The sequence below is a fragment of the Excalfactoria chinensis genome, chromosome 19, assembly GCF_039878825.1.
Source record: "Excalfactoria chinensis isolate bCotChi1 chromosome 19, bCotChi1.hap2, whole genome shotgun sequence".
NCBI classification, from domain to species: Eukaryota; Metazoa; Chordata; class Aves; order Galliformes; family Phasianidae; genus Excalfactoria; species Excalfactoria chinensis.
In genome coordinates, this window is record NC_092843.1 from 6941482 (window position 1) to 6962385 (window position 20904).

Below are 20904 nucleotides of genomic sequence, written 5' to 3' on the forward strand. Positions count from 1 at the left end.
GCTGAAGAAGTACTTCCTTTCAGGCCGTGTTTTAGTAGTTAGATGCCCAGAAACAAGAGCTTCTCTGCACTGGAAATTTCCTACTCTTGTGAAGAAGACTTTTACTGCATTTTATCAGATGCTGTGATACAGTTAAATACTGGATTTCAGTTCAGAAATTAGGGAGGTGAATTTGCACTTCATATAGCTGAAGCAGCGTTGCTTTAAGAAAAATAATTGCTGGCGGTCAGTGTCATCAGTATTACCTGCTCTGCGTTCCATAGGGGTGTTAATGAGGGGTGTCATCAGTGCAAAAGTAAAACAAATTTGTCATGGTCCTCCATTCTAAAATGTTGCAGCTAATGATGTGTTCCTTCTGTTCCCAAAGAATTACAATCCATCTTTTTGCCACTGACAAATTCCCCCTCTCCCCCCTTTTTTTTCTTTGTTACCTGCAGCTCTATTGTCATCTCCTGGTCTTGGTTAAAGAATGGCTGTTTAAGTGTCTTGTGATAATTAATCTTATTCCCTAAATAATGAGTAAAAATTGCTCCATTCAGATGTCTCAGTAAAGTCTTAGCTATCTTAACACAGCGCTTGGCAGTCACAATACACAACAGGAATTTAAAGATTACAGCAACAGAATTTTGGTATTTAAAAATAAAAAAAACTTATTCAGTCTTCTTTTTTTCCCCCTTCATGCCTATTCTTCGGCTCTTGGTGGCTCATCCAGGGCATAAAGCTTTTCTTGGTTCTATTAGACCTAACCACAGAGCGTATGAAAGGTATGACATCTTGTGTGTGGGGAGCAGAAGATTTAGTTATTACAATAGGATTTGCCAATTTTCTGTAACGTGAATACTTAGCATTTATGTGACACTTTTAATCTTCAAAGAGCTTACTTCTCACAGTTACCATCCTCAAAAAGAATGCCATTAAGTATTATTAGCCTGTTTTATCCATCTGTAAAGTATCTCTATCAGAGCACGCACTGTCACGTTGATATTTGGATTATGTTTGCTTCAAGCAAAGCTAATCAGCGCAGGTTCTGTGACAGCCCTCCCCATAAGGTTGTGTGGATGGGAATTGCCACATAATAGCCCCAGCAGTGAAATAATCCTCCCACCATCTGAGCAGTGAAATCTTATTGGCTATATTTTATATCCTCAAGAATGGAAGGAGCCTGGTTTTATGTGCTCTCCAGTCCTACCCTGTAAGCTGCAGAAGAAAGCTGAAAGAACCTGAAAATTCAGTAATCTCTGCAGGTCATTAAAATAACTTTGACCGTATGTGCTCTTGCAAATTTCAGTGCAATAGATTGTGGTCTTAAAGACAAAGTAATTACCGCTATCAATTAAAGAAGTGGTAAACTTGTTCTCAGCAGGTGCTCAAAGCTGTTGCCAGCCCCAGCTCACCATGGCATGGCACTGCCCTGGCTATGGCCTTTTCTGGGCATCCCTTGCTTCTTCCCATCTCTGTGTGTTCCAGAGGAGTTTGCACTGATCCTGGAGAGTGCCCAGAGCCTCACAGCCAGATGTGGGAACAGCACAGGAAAGGGAGAAAGGCAGATGTGTGCAGTTGAAGCAGCGTGTAACACAGAGCAACCCCAGGTTAGGGGAGCCCTCACGGGGGGTGGCAGCCCTTTATGGAGCACCCGCTGCCCTGGGGCAAAGCCATGGCTCGTTCTGCTCTGGGATTTTTTCTAAACATTTTCCTTGCACGTTTTACCTCGTTGAAGATTTTTAATCATTGCTTTGGTTCTTGACAACTTCATAACTGCAGCCATTGAGTCACAATAAGGACTAATGAAAAAAGTAATAAAATTTCCATGTATAACTAGGATGAAGGTTCCTGAGGGAAATATTGAGCAAGTGATTACAGGGAAGATAATTGTCTGGTTAGAGAATTATATGCCCTACGAATTTGATATTGAACCTGTAAAATTGTCACTTAAGAATCAAAACATGAGAAGTATTGAAATCAGAGGTGGTAGTCAGGACTTGAGGTAGGTGAGTTTTGGTTGCTTTCTGAAGAGCTATCAAGTGTGTTATTTTAAAACTCAGTTTTGGGTATTTTTAGTGAAGGATGAAAGCTGATGGCTGCAAATTATCGCTTGCCTTGTGTACTTGAGATCTGCAGGGCAGATTTTGTTATAGCAAGCTGTCTTTTATTCAGTAGTGACTGGAATAAGTAGTGGGAATTCAGATTTCTTTTTTTCTCAATTATTTTGTCTCCTGTTTGTTGAGTATTGTGGACATTTTGATGCCTAAGAATTCTGGGGGGAAAAGCACCATCCCTGCTAGGTATTTTATAAGCTCCTTCACTCAGTGAGCTGAGTGCATTTACCCTTCCTCTCAGCAGAGCTTTCTATCCTCTTTTTATTTAAATGAAATATTTTAGGCTTTTGATATGTCAAGATCTCGTCCAATGTTGGCGCTGTTACTGCTGCTTATAGCAATGTAAGTGATGCTATGTGTGCTGCTTTGGGGCTGGTGGTGTAAGTAGAAGTTACCAACTTGCTGAGTTGCTTTCAGCAGTTACTGCCCCAGTAGGATGGCAGTGAAGACAGCAGGTAGGATGTAGGTTCTGTGGTTTGCTACATGGGCTTTTAATTGGCTCTCAGCTTATAGCAGTCATGGCAGAGTAACTCCACCTACTCTCTGTTTGCACTGCTGGGATTCTGTCCTCTTCACAGATTAATTCATCTCCTTTGTACAGTGCTTTTATAGAGTGTTTTAGATCATTATCAAACATGTGTCTGATGGAGACTAGAATTTAGATTCATTTTAGTGTTGAGACAATTAAGACAGGGAGAGGTTAAGTGTCTTTTGCCTGAATGTCTCAGACAGTCTTAAAGAGCTGAATGCTGTGCTTTTATTCCTCTCTCTGGCTACAACAGCCAATTTTTCATGCTTTAGAAGGCTACATTTCATATCTCGTTCTGCATCATCACAGCATTTTATATTATTTTGCTTGAATTCTGAAGATCAGGAGAAGAGGCATTGCAAAGGGAGGCATTTGTCTGATCTTGACTTTCTTAATAAATGTGATACAGAAATTTAAAGTGCCTATGCTGTGCTTGCTCTTTGCACATGTCGTAGGCAAGGTATATAACAGTTATGCTATATAAGCTATAATAAAACCATTAAGCCTGACTAACTACTTCTTTTAACCTTTACATAAGCTTCCATCAAAATTAATATCCATTTCTTATAATGCTTAGCATTCAGGCGTGATCTGTTGCATCTTAAGCAGCAGTGCTTGCTCGCAGACTTTGGTGTTACTTCCTCATTGCATCTGTAAATCCTTACACTTTGCAGGGGTGCTGGTGGGCAGCTGTATGTGCGAGTTGGAGAGGGTGTTGCATGAGGTGCGAGTTGGTTGCTGGTGCTGAGCAGAGACAGTGGTGCATGGCAGTTGTTTCCCTCTTGACCTCAAGTGTTCTTGGTGGTGTGTGTATATATATATATTGTAATTTGTAGAATCTGGGCTGATTTGAACTGTCTTCATGTGTTCTTTGAAAGAACTGTGTTATTGAAGTAATTTCTAAGAACCTCAGGGAATGATGAATCTAGCCTAGGGAAGTATGGTAGGGCAAGCACTTCTGCTACTGAGGAGCTGACCTCAAGTTAACCCTATTTTCTAGCTCTGCTTCCAGGCTAGGCAAGGAACCAGCAAAGAGCTTTAAGTCTAGGGCTGGGAACTTAGGCATCCATAGCTTGAATTGCGGGTACAGCTTTAGTCTGAAAGGAAAGCTCTGGGATGAGAACTGGCTGATAGACACCTAGAGTGAAAGCAGCAGAGAGAGAAGGGTGGCTTCCAGCATGGAGCTGATGGGGTGGCTGGATTTGGAAGGTGCTATACAACCCTTGAGCTGGACTGCTGTTAGCTTAAAAAAAATAAGACTGGAATTGTAAATCCATATAAACAGCATTAAGTTTAAATAACGCTATTAAACTAAAAATAACCTTGGCAATTGGGTGAGCTGGAGGTTTGTTACAATTACTGTAAGTTGCTGTGACATTTTTAGCTGAGGTTGCGTGGTTTCATTTAAACTTTATTAAACAAACTGGAGCTCCAGGATTCCCTGGAGAGTTGGATGCTGCACTATCTTCTGTTAAGCTGTCTGCAGCAGTGCTGGAAGGCATCCAGCCCAGGTAGTGCTCAGGAGGTTTGTGCTGCCTGGTAAGGTTACCTGGGCAGATTGGCACAGCCTGTGACTCTTCCTTTGGTGGAAAAGGCATCTTGTTTGAGGGATGTGCTGTGGCAGCAGGCTGAGTCAGATACAACCGTAAGAAGTAGAATTCAATATGTAACTCTTGAAACTTGCTTTTATTATCTGGAATTGGATCCTTACAATGAGAAGGTAGCTCCTGTAGTCTTGAGATGTGTAGAAGTAGGCACGTGGTTCCAGTTAATAGCTGCACGGCTTTCTTTGCAATGAGATTGAGGTTCTGCCACCTGTTACTGGTAGGAATGACAAGATGTGTTTTGCTGTGTTGGCTATCATAAACTTATTTTGGGAAGCCTTACGTGTGCTGTTTTTCACAGGTTGTGAATGTAGCGGCAGCGTCTGCGAGCACAGCATCTGTGTGTGTAGGGAGAGCGGTGTGGGATGGGCTTTGTAGGTGTTGTGGAGACAAAAAGAAAGACCTGCAGTGAATAGAGGGAAGTGCTGTTCAAGGCTGCTGTTCGGAAGCTGAGGGCAGCATTTGACATTGACCTCTTCATAAAATCTGTTTTGCATAAATAACGCCTCTGACCTCAGTTGGACTGCCTGTTCAGCGTAGGATTTGTGCAACTGAGAGAGACAGTAGCTTGTGGGCGTGTGGGTGTGCTCGTTTTTATTACTGTAATAAATGTATCGCTTCTGGGAGTATTACTTTCCTAATTTAGGACTTATTTCTTCTCATGGCGCTCTATCTCTGTGCCAAATAATTGGAAGTTTTTTGTTGGGATTTTGTATTCAAATACTCTGTCTCTTCCAGACTTAAACACTGATAATATCTTTGTTTTCTGCTCTCCTCATTTCAGTAATACATTTGGATCAAGGCACATGGCAGTATAATGGATTTATTTTTGTGAAGCTTTGCAGCTGATTTGAGATGGCCTGCTTCAGTGTGTCCTGGGGAAGGAAGGGAAATGATTAGCTCTTCTGTAATTTCATGACCTGTTTTGTAGCTTCTGTATGCAAACAATAACGTTAAGTCATCTCTAGTGCTAGTAATTCATGTTTGAAACATGACATGGGCTGGCAGTATCATCTTATCAGCTACTTAATGTCATACTGACATTCTTATTTATCAGTAGCACCAGTGCTGTGTGTATCACACTTGAGGTGTATTTCTGAGATCCATGGATTCTTTTTCTGTTTTTTGCCCCAGCATTTATAATAACATTTGAAAAGAAACTTGACCCAATTTTTGCTCTTACGCACAGCTGTAAAGTCACCAGGCTACTTCAGTGCTGATGAGGTTTGGAATTCAGAGGGAACATTTGGACGTGATTTGCTTTTCAAGGAATGTTTTATTTATTTATTTATTTTTGGGGATGAATTAATTGAAATGTAGAAGCTGTAGAGAGTGCTGGATGAAGTTCTGAAGTGCTCTGTTTTAGTTTGGCTGACAAAAACCTTGACAAGCTATTGGCCATTCAATGTTGCTCCATCTGACTGGTGATGGCAAGGAAAAGGAAAATGTCTTCCTGTAAATACAGTGCAATAGCTGTCATGAGCAGCATCAGTTCCTTGGTGCCTGGATGGTAAATAGCTCTTCCTGCACTATGTGGGAACTTGCAGAGTGTGTTATGCTCTGCAGCTTGATTTTTGACAAAGATCAAAAGTATCTCATTGAGATGCTTCATGACAGTACTTGGTGGTGGGACTATTGCAGTTATTTGCCTTATTTGGAGCTTCTTAATCATATTGTTAGCAGATTGCCTTACACTTGTGAAATAGGAAGGCAGGGCTGCTTTTGAGGACAGTCATATGCAGGTATATGGGGGATGTCTTCATACTGCTCATGTGTGGAGCTTGTGAAAAGTTTGAACAGGTTGCAGCTGGTAATCAGATTTTGACTATGTGTGGAAACCTTGGGTGAAGAGTTACTTCTAGTCCAAACTAGCTTTGCTGTTAAATTCATGTTATGCTCTACTGTCTTATAAGCCAGTAAGTGGTGGCCACGTTGTTTTTTTTCCTGCAGGAAAGCAGGCTGGTTGTGAGATGGGGTTGTTTGAAGTGTGCTGCTGGAGCTGCTCGCAGTTATACTCACTGCTGGTGGTTTACAGATCATCTCTCTGTCTTGTGTGCAACATAAAATTGTTCGTAATACTACTTAATTTTCTTTTTGTATGACAATAACGGTACTTAATTTACAACAAATGTATAACACAGTATTGTAGTCAAAGAAAATTTAGGCAGCAAACTGCAGTTGTTGTTAACTTTCAGTTCTCTCTAAGACTAGAATGTTAGATCTCATCATCTACCGCTGCCTGGGTGAAATTACGCATTTAATTTCTTCAGATCTTTTTATTTTATGGTGAACATAATGTGTGTGGATTTTTGTTAGTCCTTAGGCTGTTACATTTCTGTGACATTACTGACCAAACCTTTTTTTCTCCTCTGACTCAATACAGTTACAGACATAGAGCTAAAGCGACTGAAAGATGCTTTTAAGAGAACTTGCGGACTCTCGTATTATATGACCCAACAGTGCTTCATCAGGGAAGTTCTTGGTGATGGAGTCCCTCCAAAAGTTGCTGAGGTAATCTGCAAACTTCTCTGGGGAGGTGTGTGGTTGATAAGGTATCCCCATGGATGTGTGTACACAAATACTCCTATAGAGATATACAACCAAATTTAATTTCTTTCTATTTGTCATGCAGTACCAGTGTGTGTTCTGTGTCTGAAGATAATGTAGGAATTATGGCCCTTTTTATGCTCTTAGTGGATTTCTTGTTTGTTTGTTTTTTTCCTGGCTCTAGAGTAGCTATATTAAGACTTAAGCTATAGTGTTCAGCAGAGCTGTGCATTTTCTTTTAAAGTAATAGCTCCAATGTAATATAAAGGTAAATTACTTACATATGCATTGTAGCCTTGAAGGCATCTTTTGAAATCGGAACGATTAGAAGTAGAAAGGTTGGAATTCAAATTTCTGCCGTAACACTGGGTCCAAATAGAGCAGAAATTTAGTTCTAATAATTTATCCCCTCAAGCATTTGCAAATGCATTAAACTTTGGTAATAGCAGATGATGATCTGAGCATCCTATGGGAGTTTAATGTGTTTGGGTAGCGCTATGTCTCTCAGCAGAATAAAATTGCAAGTTCTGTGTAATGTCTTTTGATAGAATGAGATCCTTCTATGCTGTGAGCCTCATTTAAACTCATTTGCCTTCAGACATCTTTCAGTAGTCTTGAGTGTATAGCAATGGAAGTGATGATAGGTAGACAAGGAGAGCATCTCCCAGAGGTATCATGCAGAACTATATAGACATAGGTGTCTTCAGGGAATCTGTCTGGTAATAACCTGAATTATGTCAGGTGATAACTTTGGTTTGGAAGTGAATGAGATTCTGGAGCTTCCTATTACCTTGTTGCCCAGTGTTTCTGTGAAGGTGGTCTAGAACACCCACTGCAACTGCTAGTCTGCTTCCTCTTGCTGCAAGGACAGCAGTGGCAGATTTTTCTGTACCTTGTTATAGAAATGGCAGTTAAGTAGTTAATAGAAATAGCTAGTCTGTGTTAGGTGTTTTCTTTGCTTCTGTTTGCTGGTACAGTGCAATGTGCCCAGCAGCCTTGGCAAGCCCATGGCTGGTTTTGTTTGGTTACTCCCAGTTCTGGCTGAATTTTTGACATGGAAGCCACGCCTGAGATGCTATGAGCTAGCGACTCATTCACGTGGATCTGGTATTTAGCTGTTTTCTTCCACCCTTTGCTTGTGCTGTAAGATGGAGGACACTGGCTGCAGCAGTTACTGCTGTAACCTGAGAGAAGATTTTTGGGTCCTACACCTTTCTTCTTGCTCCATTTAAGCTGTGAACTTCTTGTAGAATTCTAGCTCTTCCAGGCAGAAGTACTCAAGGAAACGCATCTAACTTAGTGTTGTGAATTGATGTTTCTGACATTCATCTTTGTACCTCAGTTCATTTTTTTGAGTACCTCAAAGGAGATGTAAGCCAGCCCCTTCGGATACGGAAGTTGTTAAACATACAGTGTGTTTGGGGGGGTTTTCAGCTATAGGTTTGAAGCTTCACTGCAGTCTTCTTGCACGTATTTATGGCAGTTAGTATGTTTCTGTTATTGCTCAGAAATCTCTGGAAAGGGTCAAATTACCACTATGGTGATTCTTAAGTACTTTCTCATGAAATTCAAAATAAGTGATTAAACTTCTAAGAGCTGAATTTTCTTATCTGAATGACAAATAGTGATGAGCTGATAACCTCAAAAGTCATCTTCCAAACAGTGCAGGAAGATTTTACTTTCTCTGAAGTCTCTTTCCAGGGTGAAGGAAAAGCTTGCAGTCAAATTTTGTTAGATTTTACTTTATTGGTCTAAAAGAGACAAATCCTGGTGAGATAAAATTTAACTGTTATAATGGCTTACAGCGAAGGTAAAAATTTTGATGCTTGTCATGTCTTGGATAAACTGTTTCCTGGCACGTAGATCCGAGCAAGACAGTAATGTTGGTCTTGTTTTGGGAGACATGATGCTCAAGTTTTGCAAAGGGATTTCAGTCTGTTAAGAACTGGTTTTTGTCCTTAATACACTTTTTTGTAGTAGGCTGTGAGGCTCCTTTGAAAGGCACAGCTGATAATAGATTGCACTCGATTACACAGAATGTCCTGCACAGTTATGGTAGGATGTAGGTGTTGTAGCATTTGGAATGTGATTTGTGCAGTTATTTCATAGCAGTTTCATGGTCAGCTTAATTCTAGCTACTTATTCTTGCTAGAGGTCAACTGCTTTGAGTGAACTGGGTTAGTGAAACCTGATAACAAAAATGGTTATTTCAAATCCAAATTTGTTCCCTGATTTCATTCATCGTCCTGCTACATGAATGCTTGTTTTGGCTTAGATAAAGGAAATGGGTTGGATTTGTTGGGCAGGGAAAGGTACTGGGTTAAACCAGTGATAAAGCAGCAGTGTTGAGAGGCAGAGGAGGGAAAGTACTTTAAAACACAAAAATTCTGATCATACTTAAATGCAGTTGGTAATTTATTTTATTTATGGCTTAGAATTATTGTTCCTGTATTTTTTTGTAAAAATAAATTTAGTATTTATAGCAATGTGCATCCAGTAGCTTTATGATTTCAGTTCTGTTTATGAGAGGTCCTAATACCTGTGGGTTTTGTCCAGTGGTTTTCAAATGATTCTCTCTGCTCTGTTGGTGATTCACAGAGTAGAGGCTCTGTTGACAATGACATAGAAGCCCCACTGACCTCTGAACTCTGTTATTGCTATTTGGTTAAGTTGTCATATAAAGAATATGCTTTTATGGGAGAAAAATGGAAAAATGGTCCATAACTTCACATGCACATCCTGTTTGTAATATTGCTTATTTAGAATGCAGTGCAAAGCAAACACTATTTAACACATTGCACATAATACTTTATTTATAAGAGTCGAGCTCAATTTCTTTATTTTGCCCTCTGTCTCCCTCTGTTCTTTTTTCTAAATATAACTTCTTTAAACTAAAGGTCAGCACATAAATCTGCTATCCAAACTGTGATCAGTGACAAATCACTTTGTTCTGCCCTTTCACAGTAATAGTTCCCTTCATCTGCACTTAAGGCTTTCTCTTTATGGTTAGATGCCCTGTGTGATACCTGTAAGAAAATCATGCTGAAAAAACAGAAATGCTGAAATAATTCTTCTGTATAAGAATAATGCATAAGTTCTGACTGCATTATTTTCCTATACCTGAAGAAGATATCTCTCTTGTGTACTAACTGTACTTACTGTACTAACCTGGAGCAGTCATTGTAGCAATAGGGGCAGTGTACAAACAGTTAGAAGCCTGGTTGCTTTTTTCCTGTCACATCTTTACAAATCATTGATTTTTGATGGTTTCCTGACAGCACATCTCCACTGATTGGGTAATGAAGCTCTTACTGCTCCAACAACCCCTTGGTAGTTCTGAGGTAACTGTACCCTGATCTGGAGGAGAGTCCACCTTTATTACCTTGATAAAGAAGCGTAGAGAAGTAGCATGTGTGAATGAATCTTTCTTTGCAGAATTGTAGCTTTTTAAAAAATATTTCTGTTCAGGAAAAATAGGTCTTTCACTAAGTAAAAGACAGCTTTAAAACTGGAATATCTACAAAGGTGTTTCAGAATTAATATTAAAAGTGTTTAGCTGACTGTGAGGTAATTAACTAGAAAAAACATGCAAAGTAGAGCCCTGCTATAACTTCTTACTTTCCATTGTCTCTTCGTGGTTTAACTTCTGCTTTATTCTCCTAGGTTATCTACTGTTCATTTGGAGGAATATCCAAAGGGCTGCACTTCAATAACTTGATAGTTGGATTAGTTCTACTCACTAGAGGCAAAGAGGAGGAGAAAGCAAAATGTAAGTAATGTAACTCTAAAAAAGCAACAACAGGATAGTGTGTATAGACTATGCTGTTTTACTTTGTATTTATTGACAGTGGCAAAAGAAAAAGGAAATGTTTCTCAATTTAAACCTTATTGAGCTGTATTGGAATTGAATCGGTGCAAGTTTTCAGTGCTTTAATTGTTGCATTGCTTTGTGGCAGTAGTTGCTTAAACGCTTATCTTCTTCTTCAGACATTTTCAGTCTCTTTTCTAATGAATCTGGGAGTTATGTGGTTCGTGATGAGATGGAGAAGATGCTGCTTGTGGTTGATGGGAAAGTCCCAGAGTCTCTCAGGAAATGTTTCTCTGAGGTATTCCATGAAAGTTTTATTCTATCGCATTAAATAAGTGACTATTGCATTGTGCAGTTATTCTGCCATATACATGCTACTACCTTGTTTAAGCACTGGAAAAGTTATTTGTCTCATAATACACACGTGATTTGCACTGATGCAAGGAGCAACTTGGTGTGTACACGCAAGAGTTATCATCCTGTTTTGCTTACTGTGCTGCTTCAAAAGATATTGTGGTATCAGTTGAATTTAAGTATGAATTTCACTAGTATAATTTTATTTATCTGTTCATCATTCTGTTGCAGTTTGTATGGTGTTCTGTATTTATGGTAACTTTGGTGCACTGTGAGGCTTCTGACCAGCACTGGCTGAGGCAAACTTGTTTAATCTAGCATGGTATCATGTTGGCTTTGTGGGCAGTGATTGCATTCTTCATTCTTGACTGGAATCATAAATCATACGTATGCTGCAGTCCAGTTTCTGGAGCTGTCCCACTTCAATATTTCCTATATTTAATTTCCCATCGATATGGTATGATGAATTATACCCTAAAAGTTAATTGCATGCTGTCCAAGAAATCTAGAAATACTTTATGAATATCTTGCAGGCAGAGAAGTATCAGTCTGATTTGATACCATTTTCCTGCTCAAGAAAATGCTCTTTATTGATTACGCTATTTTTCTTTTAAAGATAATGACCCACTCTGCAGTATTTACTGACCTGTTAATCATACTAGGTCTTTGCTGGAGAGTGAGAAAGTTTAATGTTCCTGTTGTGGGCTTTCCTTCCTGCCATATGGCAGATGAGTTTATGCTTCCAAGGGTGATGTTTATGGGTGCTCTGATTCTTTCCTTTAGAATTACTGTACGTGCTCATCTAGAACTGTGAACTCTGAGGTTTATCTCTTTTCCTAATTCCTGCTTCAAAAATAAAGGAAACAAATGCAGCAGTATCTGCATTGCTCTGGCTGCTTGAGTTCTACTCTGGCTCATCTGTAAAACTTAAATGGTTCAAGTGGTTTTTCTGCCAAAACTTTCCTGTCCTTTGTCCTTCTTGTTGCTCCAATCAATTAGAATGACACGAGAGTGTTATAAAACATAGCATAGCTCTTCTTCCATTTACAGAAAGCTGTGGGGAAAAAAAAGTAGTGGGAAAGCAGAGTGGAAGAGGTAGTAAGAAAATGATGGTGTGTCTGATCCGAACTTCTGGATAATGGTTCAGAGGAGAGCAAGAAGGCAATTTGATCCGCATGTATTTATAGGAGAAAAACGTAACATTAATGTAGGAAAAAGAGGCAGAGAAGAGCAGTGTCTGGAATCTGGAACAATCCATTACAACTAGAATACAAAGCAAATGATTTAGCAGTAATGGTGATTAACTGTTTTCTGCAGTTGGCAGTTGCTGTTAGTCCACAGCCATGTGCAGGTTGTTGGGTTCCCTAGAAATGTAATTCAGTGATGTTTAATGGTCTGTGATATTAGGGAAGTTTAACCAGTCAATGGCTTCAAATGCTTTTTAGTTTGCAGACTCTTGTTTATTTCCCATAGTCATTAGGACCTCCAGATAATGAGTTTGTATACTGATAGTAGGCTTGCTTTTATTTTCAGTATTTCTATACATTGTCTACAATGCTAAGCTGGCTGATCGCTATGATTTCATGGCCACATCTTGCAAACTGTTCAGCTAAATGTTTTAAACGACCTCTTGTGCTTTTAAATTCTGTGGATCTGTGGTTTTCATGTGCTCCTGAGCAGCCAATTCTGTAAGACATCCAGCAAGAGGAGCTTGAGTTAGGAGATACTGTGAATGTCACATTTGCATATATGCTATGAAGTGGTTTTTGGACAACAGACACATAAATTTTGAATGCTTCTGCAGTGATTCTTCATGCTATTAGTTATTCGCGATCTAAACTTTCTGTGTTAGGTTTTGCATACTTACACAGATACAGCAGAATGTTTGTGTTTTTTTTTTAGCATCAGCTATTCAGCACAAAAGAGCTTTTATCTGTCGTAATAAGCTCAAATTCATAAAAATAACTGCTGCTCTTCCGAGTTGTAAGAAACTATTTTTTGTCTAATACCTATAAGCTGAGGTTCAGAGTAAATGACTTTCCAAGGGCCACGTTGAGTAGGAGGCTGAAATGCAGAGAGGGCTGAGGAGTCTGATTTCCTTCCCTGTGCTGTATTTCAGGATGGAATGGGAAAGTAGGCACAGCTCCAAAAAAATAATCTTAGTGCTTATTTTTATAAGAGATTATTGTTCTTATGGCTAAGTGGTTCCTGTTTAATGAGACTGAGAAAGGAGAGGAAAACAGTTATATTTTCTTATTTTCTAATAGGGTGAAAAGGTAAACTATGAGAAGTTCAGGGTTTGGCTGTTGCACAACAAAGATGCTTTCACGTTTTCCCGTTGGCTGCTGTCTGGAGGTGTGTATGTGACGCTCACTGATGATAGTGACACTCCTACCTTCTATCAAACCCTGGCTGGAGTCACACACTGTAAGTAAAAGATGGTTATTTTACATGCTTCTTAAAACTATTTCAGGGACCAAAAACTGTAGCCTTGCTGCAGTTGTTCATTAAATCTTACTGCCCTGTTTAGTTCTGTTCAGCAAACAGAACTTCTCTGTGCAACTTGTTCTCTGCTTTTTGTGCTGTGATATGTAAAACGTTGTTATGGAAAAGGATACTATTTTTAAGAGAGAACAGTGTTTAATAACAGCATTTCCTATGGAATATAATGGCTACAAGGGTTGATTTAAAAAAATAAAATAAATACATTTCTCAACAAGTATACCAATCTAAAGAGATTTGACGTGAATACAGGTGTGGTATTTGCTCTTCCTGATACGGTATGTCATGAAACTGTTGAGACAGCTTTGATGATAATGGTTGCTTCAAAAATAAATATGGCCCCCCAATCTGTTCCTACAGTAAAATAAGCAATATTCCTGATGTATGATGTAGTCAGGGAACTCACTTAAGTAAAGAGAAGCCCCCTCAGGATCTGCATGTAGGAATGATCTCCAGAGAATAAATGCTTCCTTATGTCTGTATCTTGATGTAAAAGGAGGAACGGCTGTTTTTGTAGATGAAATGTAAAAACAAAAGGTTGGCAGATCAGATGTGGTGTGCATGTATAATGTAAGCACACAGTACAGTAGTCTAGGGGACTTGATATCCCTTAGGAAAAGGGTGTTTGCTATTGAGAGATCAGTGGCTTGAACAATCTGCTTGTGCTTTAAGCACTTGGATTTCTTTGCTGGTGGAGCCTGGCATTGTACCTCTTTAATAGTTGAATTACTTGTATAAAATTGCATATAGTTTTTTCTTTTGCTCTTAAGTGTGAGCATTCAAATTCTGTTTTGACTATCTAAAATGAAGGTACATAATAAAACCACCAGGATTTATAGATAGGTAACTTATTTGCATTACAAGAGAGACTACTGAAGACATGGAGGCTTCAGAAAACCACTCTGAAGACTGGTAGATAAGTTAGTGGAAGAGGTAAGCTAAAAGGACAAAAGGGAATAATAATAAGAAAACCTTTTTGAGTTGTATAGTTTCTGTGGGTGTTTGGTTTGGATTTTTTTTATTAATCTAGGAGATACACAAGCATGGTTGTTCCTTTATGTGTTCTGCTTTGTATAGTTTTGTGATCTGTTGGAGAAGAGACTTCATCTTTAAAGCCTTGTGAAAAATGCAGAATTCCAGGTCTCTGCTGGGTGTTCCAGCAGTAACTGTATATTCTGGAGGGAAAGAAAGACCCAATTCACTGCATTCAGGGGAAAAAAATAAATATGTTGCTACATATGAGATCAGGCTACTGAGAAATTCAGTGTATTGGAGCAGCTGTCAGCGTTGTGCTTCTAGACCAGCAGCTTACTTGGAGAAGCTCTTGGGTGCTCATAATGGAGGTGGAAGTGAACAAGAAGCAAAGTTTTCCTTTGTCAGTATTAAAAAGCTGAAATAAGAAGAAATATTTGTCAGCGTTTGAAACAATTATTGAATCTTCAGGTATACAGCGAATCTGGTATCCGGGGTTTTGTGTCGTTCAGCAGAATAGCATAGCTTACACTTAGTACTGAATCAGTAAAACATTTCAGACTGTGAGGTGTCTGCAGGTTTGCTATGCTTGACCTTGACTGGAAAGCTTACGTTACAGGGTGTTTGGACTGCTAGATAAAATTAAACTTTCCTGTAGTTCTGTTATCTTACAATAAATGTTGTTAACGGTAAAACCAATGTATTTGTGTTGTGTTAGGGTGGCTGCAGCTTGTTATCATTTAATGGACAGATGTGGGAAACTGACTGCACTTGGAGATAGTAGGAAGACAAACTGGTGAACTGCCCAGCCCTCCCAAAGCCTGAAAACAAATGCTTTTCATTGTGTCCAGTGGTTTCCCTTGAGACTTGAGGCAGCATAGGAATCTCACAACAGATGCAAAAGGAAGGATAATCTGAATGCTTGTGCGCTTAAAAGTAATTGCAGTGAGTGAGATATGAACACCTGGGGCCTTGCTTTTTGTTTTAAGTTCAGTATTTACAGTCTAGTTAAGTCAATCTAAAGAACAAGAAAGTAATCTTAACCTAGTAGAATGAATAGAACATAGGAGTTCTTGTTCTCTGAAGTCAGGCTTGTTTGTAAATCTTCTGATGAGGATAATAGTTGTCCTCTGGGAGAAGAGGGAGCAGAAAGAATGTTGAGTAAACCCAGACAGATGCTGTTAGCAGAACGTATTGAGAGAGTGCAAGCTGAGAATTTCTACTCTCAGCTGAAAACTCATTAATGAAACTCAGTGGTGTGGCGTCATTGTATCCCCACTGCTGGGGCTGTGCTCAAGCCCCAGCTCTGCGTGTTCTGTTAAACAACTGATGGGATGGGAAAAAATCGGGGCAATAAAATAGGGAACATTAACATTGATTTAGAAATTGACAGTGAGCGTTGTACTGCAAGGCACCAGTGATTCCATTTACATTTGTTTAATGAGCCAGGCTCTCAGGGAAACAAAGGAATTCTAATTTTTCAGTTGTAAATAACATTTGTTTTGGGATGCAGATGACTTCAATTATTTTTCTCAAAACATAATTGGAAATTAAACTTCAGAGATGCAGGAAGTTACACACACTTGCTGCTTTTAATCAAATTTTGTTCCATTTCACTTAGATCAAAAATATGAATCATTTTATTTAAAAGTTACCAAAATAACTTAATGTTTTCTTGGACCGTTGTTCCCCACAAGTAGTGCAGTGGTTATGAGTCTCTCCTCTGTGCAAGCAGTGACAAACTGGCACCCATTTGGGTTGTCTCAGTTTTCCAGTGTCATTGAATACTTCTTGATTTTGTTTAGTCGATCATCGTGTTTAATAGCATTATAGCGGGATGTATAAATCAAAGGCAGTCCTCTCAGGTACTACTACCTAACTTTACGTTTCTCTGCAGGAGAAAGTTTCCTGGAAACTATTGTTAAGTCCTCAATGATTGCGCATCAAACACCTAATCTCCTCTGGTTCACTAACATCCAAACAGTCATTCAGCAATACAGTGGCTGTTGTTCTGGTGCCCTGGCAGGTGGGTGCTCAGTATCTGAGGGGTTCTGAGCCCATCCCACCTGCACAGTGAAGCTCTCTGCTGCTCATTTGAGCAGATGGATGCAGAGGATCAGGGGCATCTGGAAAGGTGAGGTGTTATGGCCTGGATGGGCATAATTCTTCTGACGCAGCATAGGTGGTGTTGCCTTTTTGCACCTGTATCTACCTGGTGTATCCCATTGCCCTGTGCTGGGCCTACGCACTCAGGTTTTCTATCCTTTTCTGTGAGGAGAATAGTCCCCCAGGTAGCATACTGGCAGGCCATGTAATTTGTCATTCTCTGTCATCCCATTCCTGTGTCACTCAGTTTGTACTAACTGACATCCATTCTGAGGGGACCATCTTCTGTTGTCAGAAGAATTGATCAAAACCCTTCACTCTTCTGACAGCTCTCACAGAGATTCAGTACGACAGTGTTTAATCAGTATAATGACTATATTTTAGAACATAGTTATTGCCGATTTAACATAATAAATGAGAGAAGCCCTGGATAACTGCATGGTGTGATTGCAAAGCAAGAGCGAGTTTTTGAAACTAAAGCTGAAACCAAGTGCTGTGTAAGTAACCTCTTCTGTCAGAGGATTTCATGATACACACGTAAATCTGCACAGCACAGTGGGGCAATTCCTTCACGTGTGCTGCTGGGATGTGTTTTTCTACTTCAGCTGTGGTACCCACCCTTGAAACACCATCTCTTAATGATGTGCAGAAGGCACCTGTGTAGATGGTTCTGAAAATTCATGTTTTTAAATTAAAGGTGCTTTTAGGAATACATTCTGTTCTCTCCTGGTCGTGCTTTATGCCTCTGCAGTGTGTGTTCAAATCCTGAAGGTAGTGATACACACTGTATTCTGCTAGGTGAGTGTCTGGTTGGTAGAGCCTGATGCACTGTAACATCTTGGTTGAAGTTGTAGTATTCCCTTCTTTGTGTGTCCTTTAATTAATATTAATATATATATATTTAATTTTAATTAAGGAAGCAAAGAGGAGGGGGTGGATGGGGGAAAGTATTCCAGAAGAGCAGGCCAATAAGAAGCCGCCTCAGTGTCACTTAAGCTGCATCTTGCCACTTTGTTATCCTCTTAGTTCCCAGGTTATTTTATGTCTCGCAAAGCAGCTCTTTGTGCCCCAGGTCCCAGAATCTTCCATGCGTTAATTTGAAAGTGGTGAGCAGCCACGTTCAGACAGGAGCGCTGCCCGCGTTCACCATTCAGCCTTGGGTCTGGCCCGGGTGGGTGGCGATGAGCAGCGCTGTGCCTGGGGACTGGGCTTTGCCTGCAGGCTGTCATGGTGAGCAGAGAAGTGAGTCGAGTTTCAGGTAAAATGTTGAGAATATGGTATGCTTCTGCTGCTGTGAGCCAGAGAGGATTGTGCCATTAGGTAGGTATCAATTGAATCCTTCATAAAATATATTCAGATGTGTGTGTGGTTCATTCTGATGCTGTTTAAAAAACAAACAAAAAAATCCCAAACCTGTAATGAAAACTTAATTTTTTTTTTTCTAAGAATGTTATTCATTACTTTGCTACCCACGTAGTATTTAGGGAGTATGTCTCATGAAAATGGAGTTAAAATGGAGTGCTTTATTTCTTCTCTTTTTAGTGTTTATTGCTGACATTGCAGCCTATCAGTCACAGTGTACGGGCTGGTTTTAAATTGGCTTGCTTTCAGTAGGTGTGCAGTTCTTGCTGGAAAGCATTAGTCTACCTGTTCTTCCTTTGCTGTATGAAGGCTCCAGTTCAGACCTGTGCTGGCTGTTGTCTCATCCCTGTGGTCCTGCTTGTCTGACAGTGAGTTTCAGAGCTGAACTAGAAAGCCCCATTCTCGATCCTACAGATCTGAAAGTTTTCCATACTTTAATAGAGAAATGGCAAGAGGAAAATGAAATATCAGTTCACCATCGCATGGTCACTTATGCGTACATTTCACCTGTGCCTAATGTGTGTTACCTTGAATAATTACGTATCTTTAATTGACAAAAATGAGTATTTGCCTAAAAAGCTATTCTGTTCTTATGTTTTGGGTTATATTATATTTAGAAGATTAAATAAGATAAATAACGTTTATATTTTGACCCACTAAATGAAAGCCCACTTTGCACTTTCTGATTTGGTTTGTGCAGGCATTACTAGCAGGAAAATTATGCTTTGAAAAGTTAAAATAGTCATTGCAAAGCGTATTACAAGGAAGGTGGCATTTTTTCGTACACATCAGTAAAAGTACGTAAACATTAGGACAGTAAGTAGTCTTTATCACGCTTCATTTAAACTTCAGTATCAAATGTGATTGTATGTAAATACCCGAAGTGGCACAGGATTCCTCTTTAGGTGCAATGAGCAATGTATGGTGCACTACGTATGCTGAGATTAATTTGTGACATTATGTGGGGAAAAAAAGCACTGTGGAAATTACCTAACAGCTGGCTTCTGCTCTTCAGACTCAAACATTTACATGTGCTATAATCCAGTAAGTCTCTGTTTTATGCTAGTGAGGTTGGCCTACAGTTCCTTGTTACCGTGAGATAAAAATATTTGTCATGTTTTTACTTGTAGTCGGTCTGAGTCACGTAGGTCTGTTCAGCACTCAGAGTGCTCCTTATTCCTGTCAGTCTTACTTTCTAAGATGTTTGGCTCTTTGGTGTAAAGCTGCTCCCTGTGTCCTATCACTGGTTCCCCCCATAGAACGGCCCCTCCTGGCCATCCTGCCCCCTCAGGCTCTGCCCTTGTTTGGTGCCTAGCAGTTCTGAGAATCCCTTTTTGTATTTAAGGTTCTGTCTCGAAAAGTTGCTTTCTCTTTTCATTGGTTATTTTAATTTTTGATTATTTCTGTTCTTGAAACTCCACAAATACGCCTTTTTGCGCCTCCTGCGGGATGCTGATAGTGCAGCTCTTATATGACACCTTGCATGCTCTTTCGTTGTGGTAGCACGTTGATCCCTGTAGAGGCAGCGAGATTGAGGGAAAGTGTATTTTATCTGGCAGACTCTTTCTCACCTGTTGCTGTACTGCCCGCTGTGAGACAGGAGTGTCCCTGAGCCATCACAGCTCTGTGTTTTGTGGCACATACCAGCTGCTTTCCATCCCTCTCTGGCTGTTCCACTTAGGCCCGTGGAACTGCCTGCATCAGTGTCAAGCATCTGTGGTGTTTCTACGTGCTGATCTTCAAAGAAATAACTGTCCTGTTACTCCTTGAATTCTAGTAGAATCATATTCCTTTATATGTGTAGATTAGTGTTTCCATATGTATTCCAACACAACCAAGAGCCAGCAGATGACAGACCAGATAAGGGAACTGATCCAGCTGGGAAGGAGGAGGGAGAGAAGAAACAAATCAGTTTTTCTGCAGGATCAGTTCCCTTATCTCACTTACCATGTAAATGCACAATAGCTGATAGTGGTGCAAGCAAGGATGCTGCAGAGAGCATTTGGCACTGAATGGAAGGTAAGTTGGAGTTACATGAAAGATACACGACCCTCAAGCTGCAGCTTTTGTGCGGATGTTCTGCACATCAGCATCTCATCTGTTTTGTGCCTGTGCTGAATGTATGTAGGAGAAGGAGGGCTCATTTTCATTGAGTTTGCTTTTGTAGTTTTGCCTAAAAACACAGGGAGATGCAAACCCTTCCTGCTCCTGCCTGAGTCCAGATGTTAATCTTTGGTTAATAATTCCCAAACTTTCTTCTGATGAGGGTATGATGTTGGATGCTTTCTGTTGCATGATGCCACCTGCCTGTTGGGTAGCTGCAGTTAGATCATGCCTGTGTTGCTTAACCTAGTATTTGGAATTAATTGCTGCTATAAATGACATAAATAGGAAAAATCAATACAATTTTAACTTGACATGTGACTTTTTTTGGTCTTTTCTTAAGCTTTACAGGATTATTATTGTTTCTGTAGACTAAACCAGGCCAAATAGCTCAAGTTAAACCTATTAGAAAGCTGGCATGGATTTAAAGGCTCAGAACCATCTGGGAATGGGATCACACGTAGTGGTTCTTAATATAGACAGCTTTGTCATTACATATCTATTAGAGAACCAATTAATTTGCACTGACCTGAAGCAGTGTTGTGACACACTTGCATATGTAAAAAGGTTAAAAGTATTGTTGAGCAGAAACTTAAATATATATACATATATATATATGATATTAATTTCAAGGGTAAAACTACAGCTGACCTGTAAAACTTAAAGAAATCAGCCTTTGTGTATGTCCTGAAAGAAAACTCAGCTTTTCCCTCTGCCTATTTTTATTCACCTTTGCCTAATGCCTTTTTACTCAGTCTTTTTCCTTTTCCCTTTCTTTACATCAGATTCTGAGTTCCTTGGTATAAAGTCACTTTGGGGTTTATGTAATCCCTCTGCAATGTTGACCAGATTTCTAGGTGTGTCTATGGTAAAAACAGCAAAGGAAAATAAAATACTTGTTTGGAAATAATGCTGGAGTAG

At 39.7% G+C, this 20904-nt stretch overlaps 1 protein-coding gene across 2 annotated transcripts in view; it reads left to right on the forward strand.

Annotated features, from left to right (window-relative positions):
• Nucleotides 1-20904, forward strand: part of USP32 (ubiquitin specific peptidase 32) — a 58638-nt gene that overhangs the window by 8974 nt on the left and 28760 nt on the right. For both annotated transcript variants that reach the window (XM_072353572.1, XM_072353573.1), the window contains exons 2-5: nt 6613-6740; nt 10440-10545; nt 10764-10882; nt 13206-13365. In XM_072353572.1, the coding sequence (XP_072209673.1) occupies nt 6613-6740; nt 10440-10545; nt 10764-10882; nt 13206-13365 (513 nt within the window). The remainder of the gene's footprint in view (nt 1-6612; nt 6741-10439; nt 10546-10763; nt 10883-13205; nt 13366-20904) is intronic.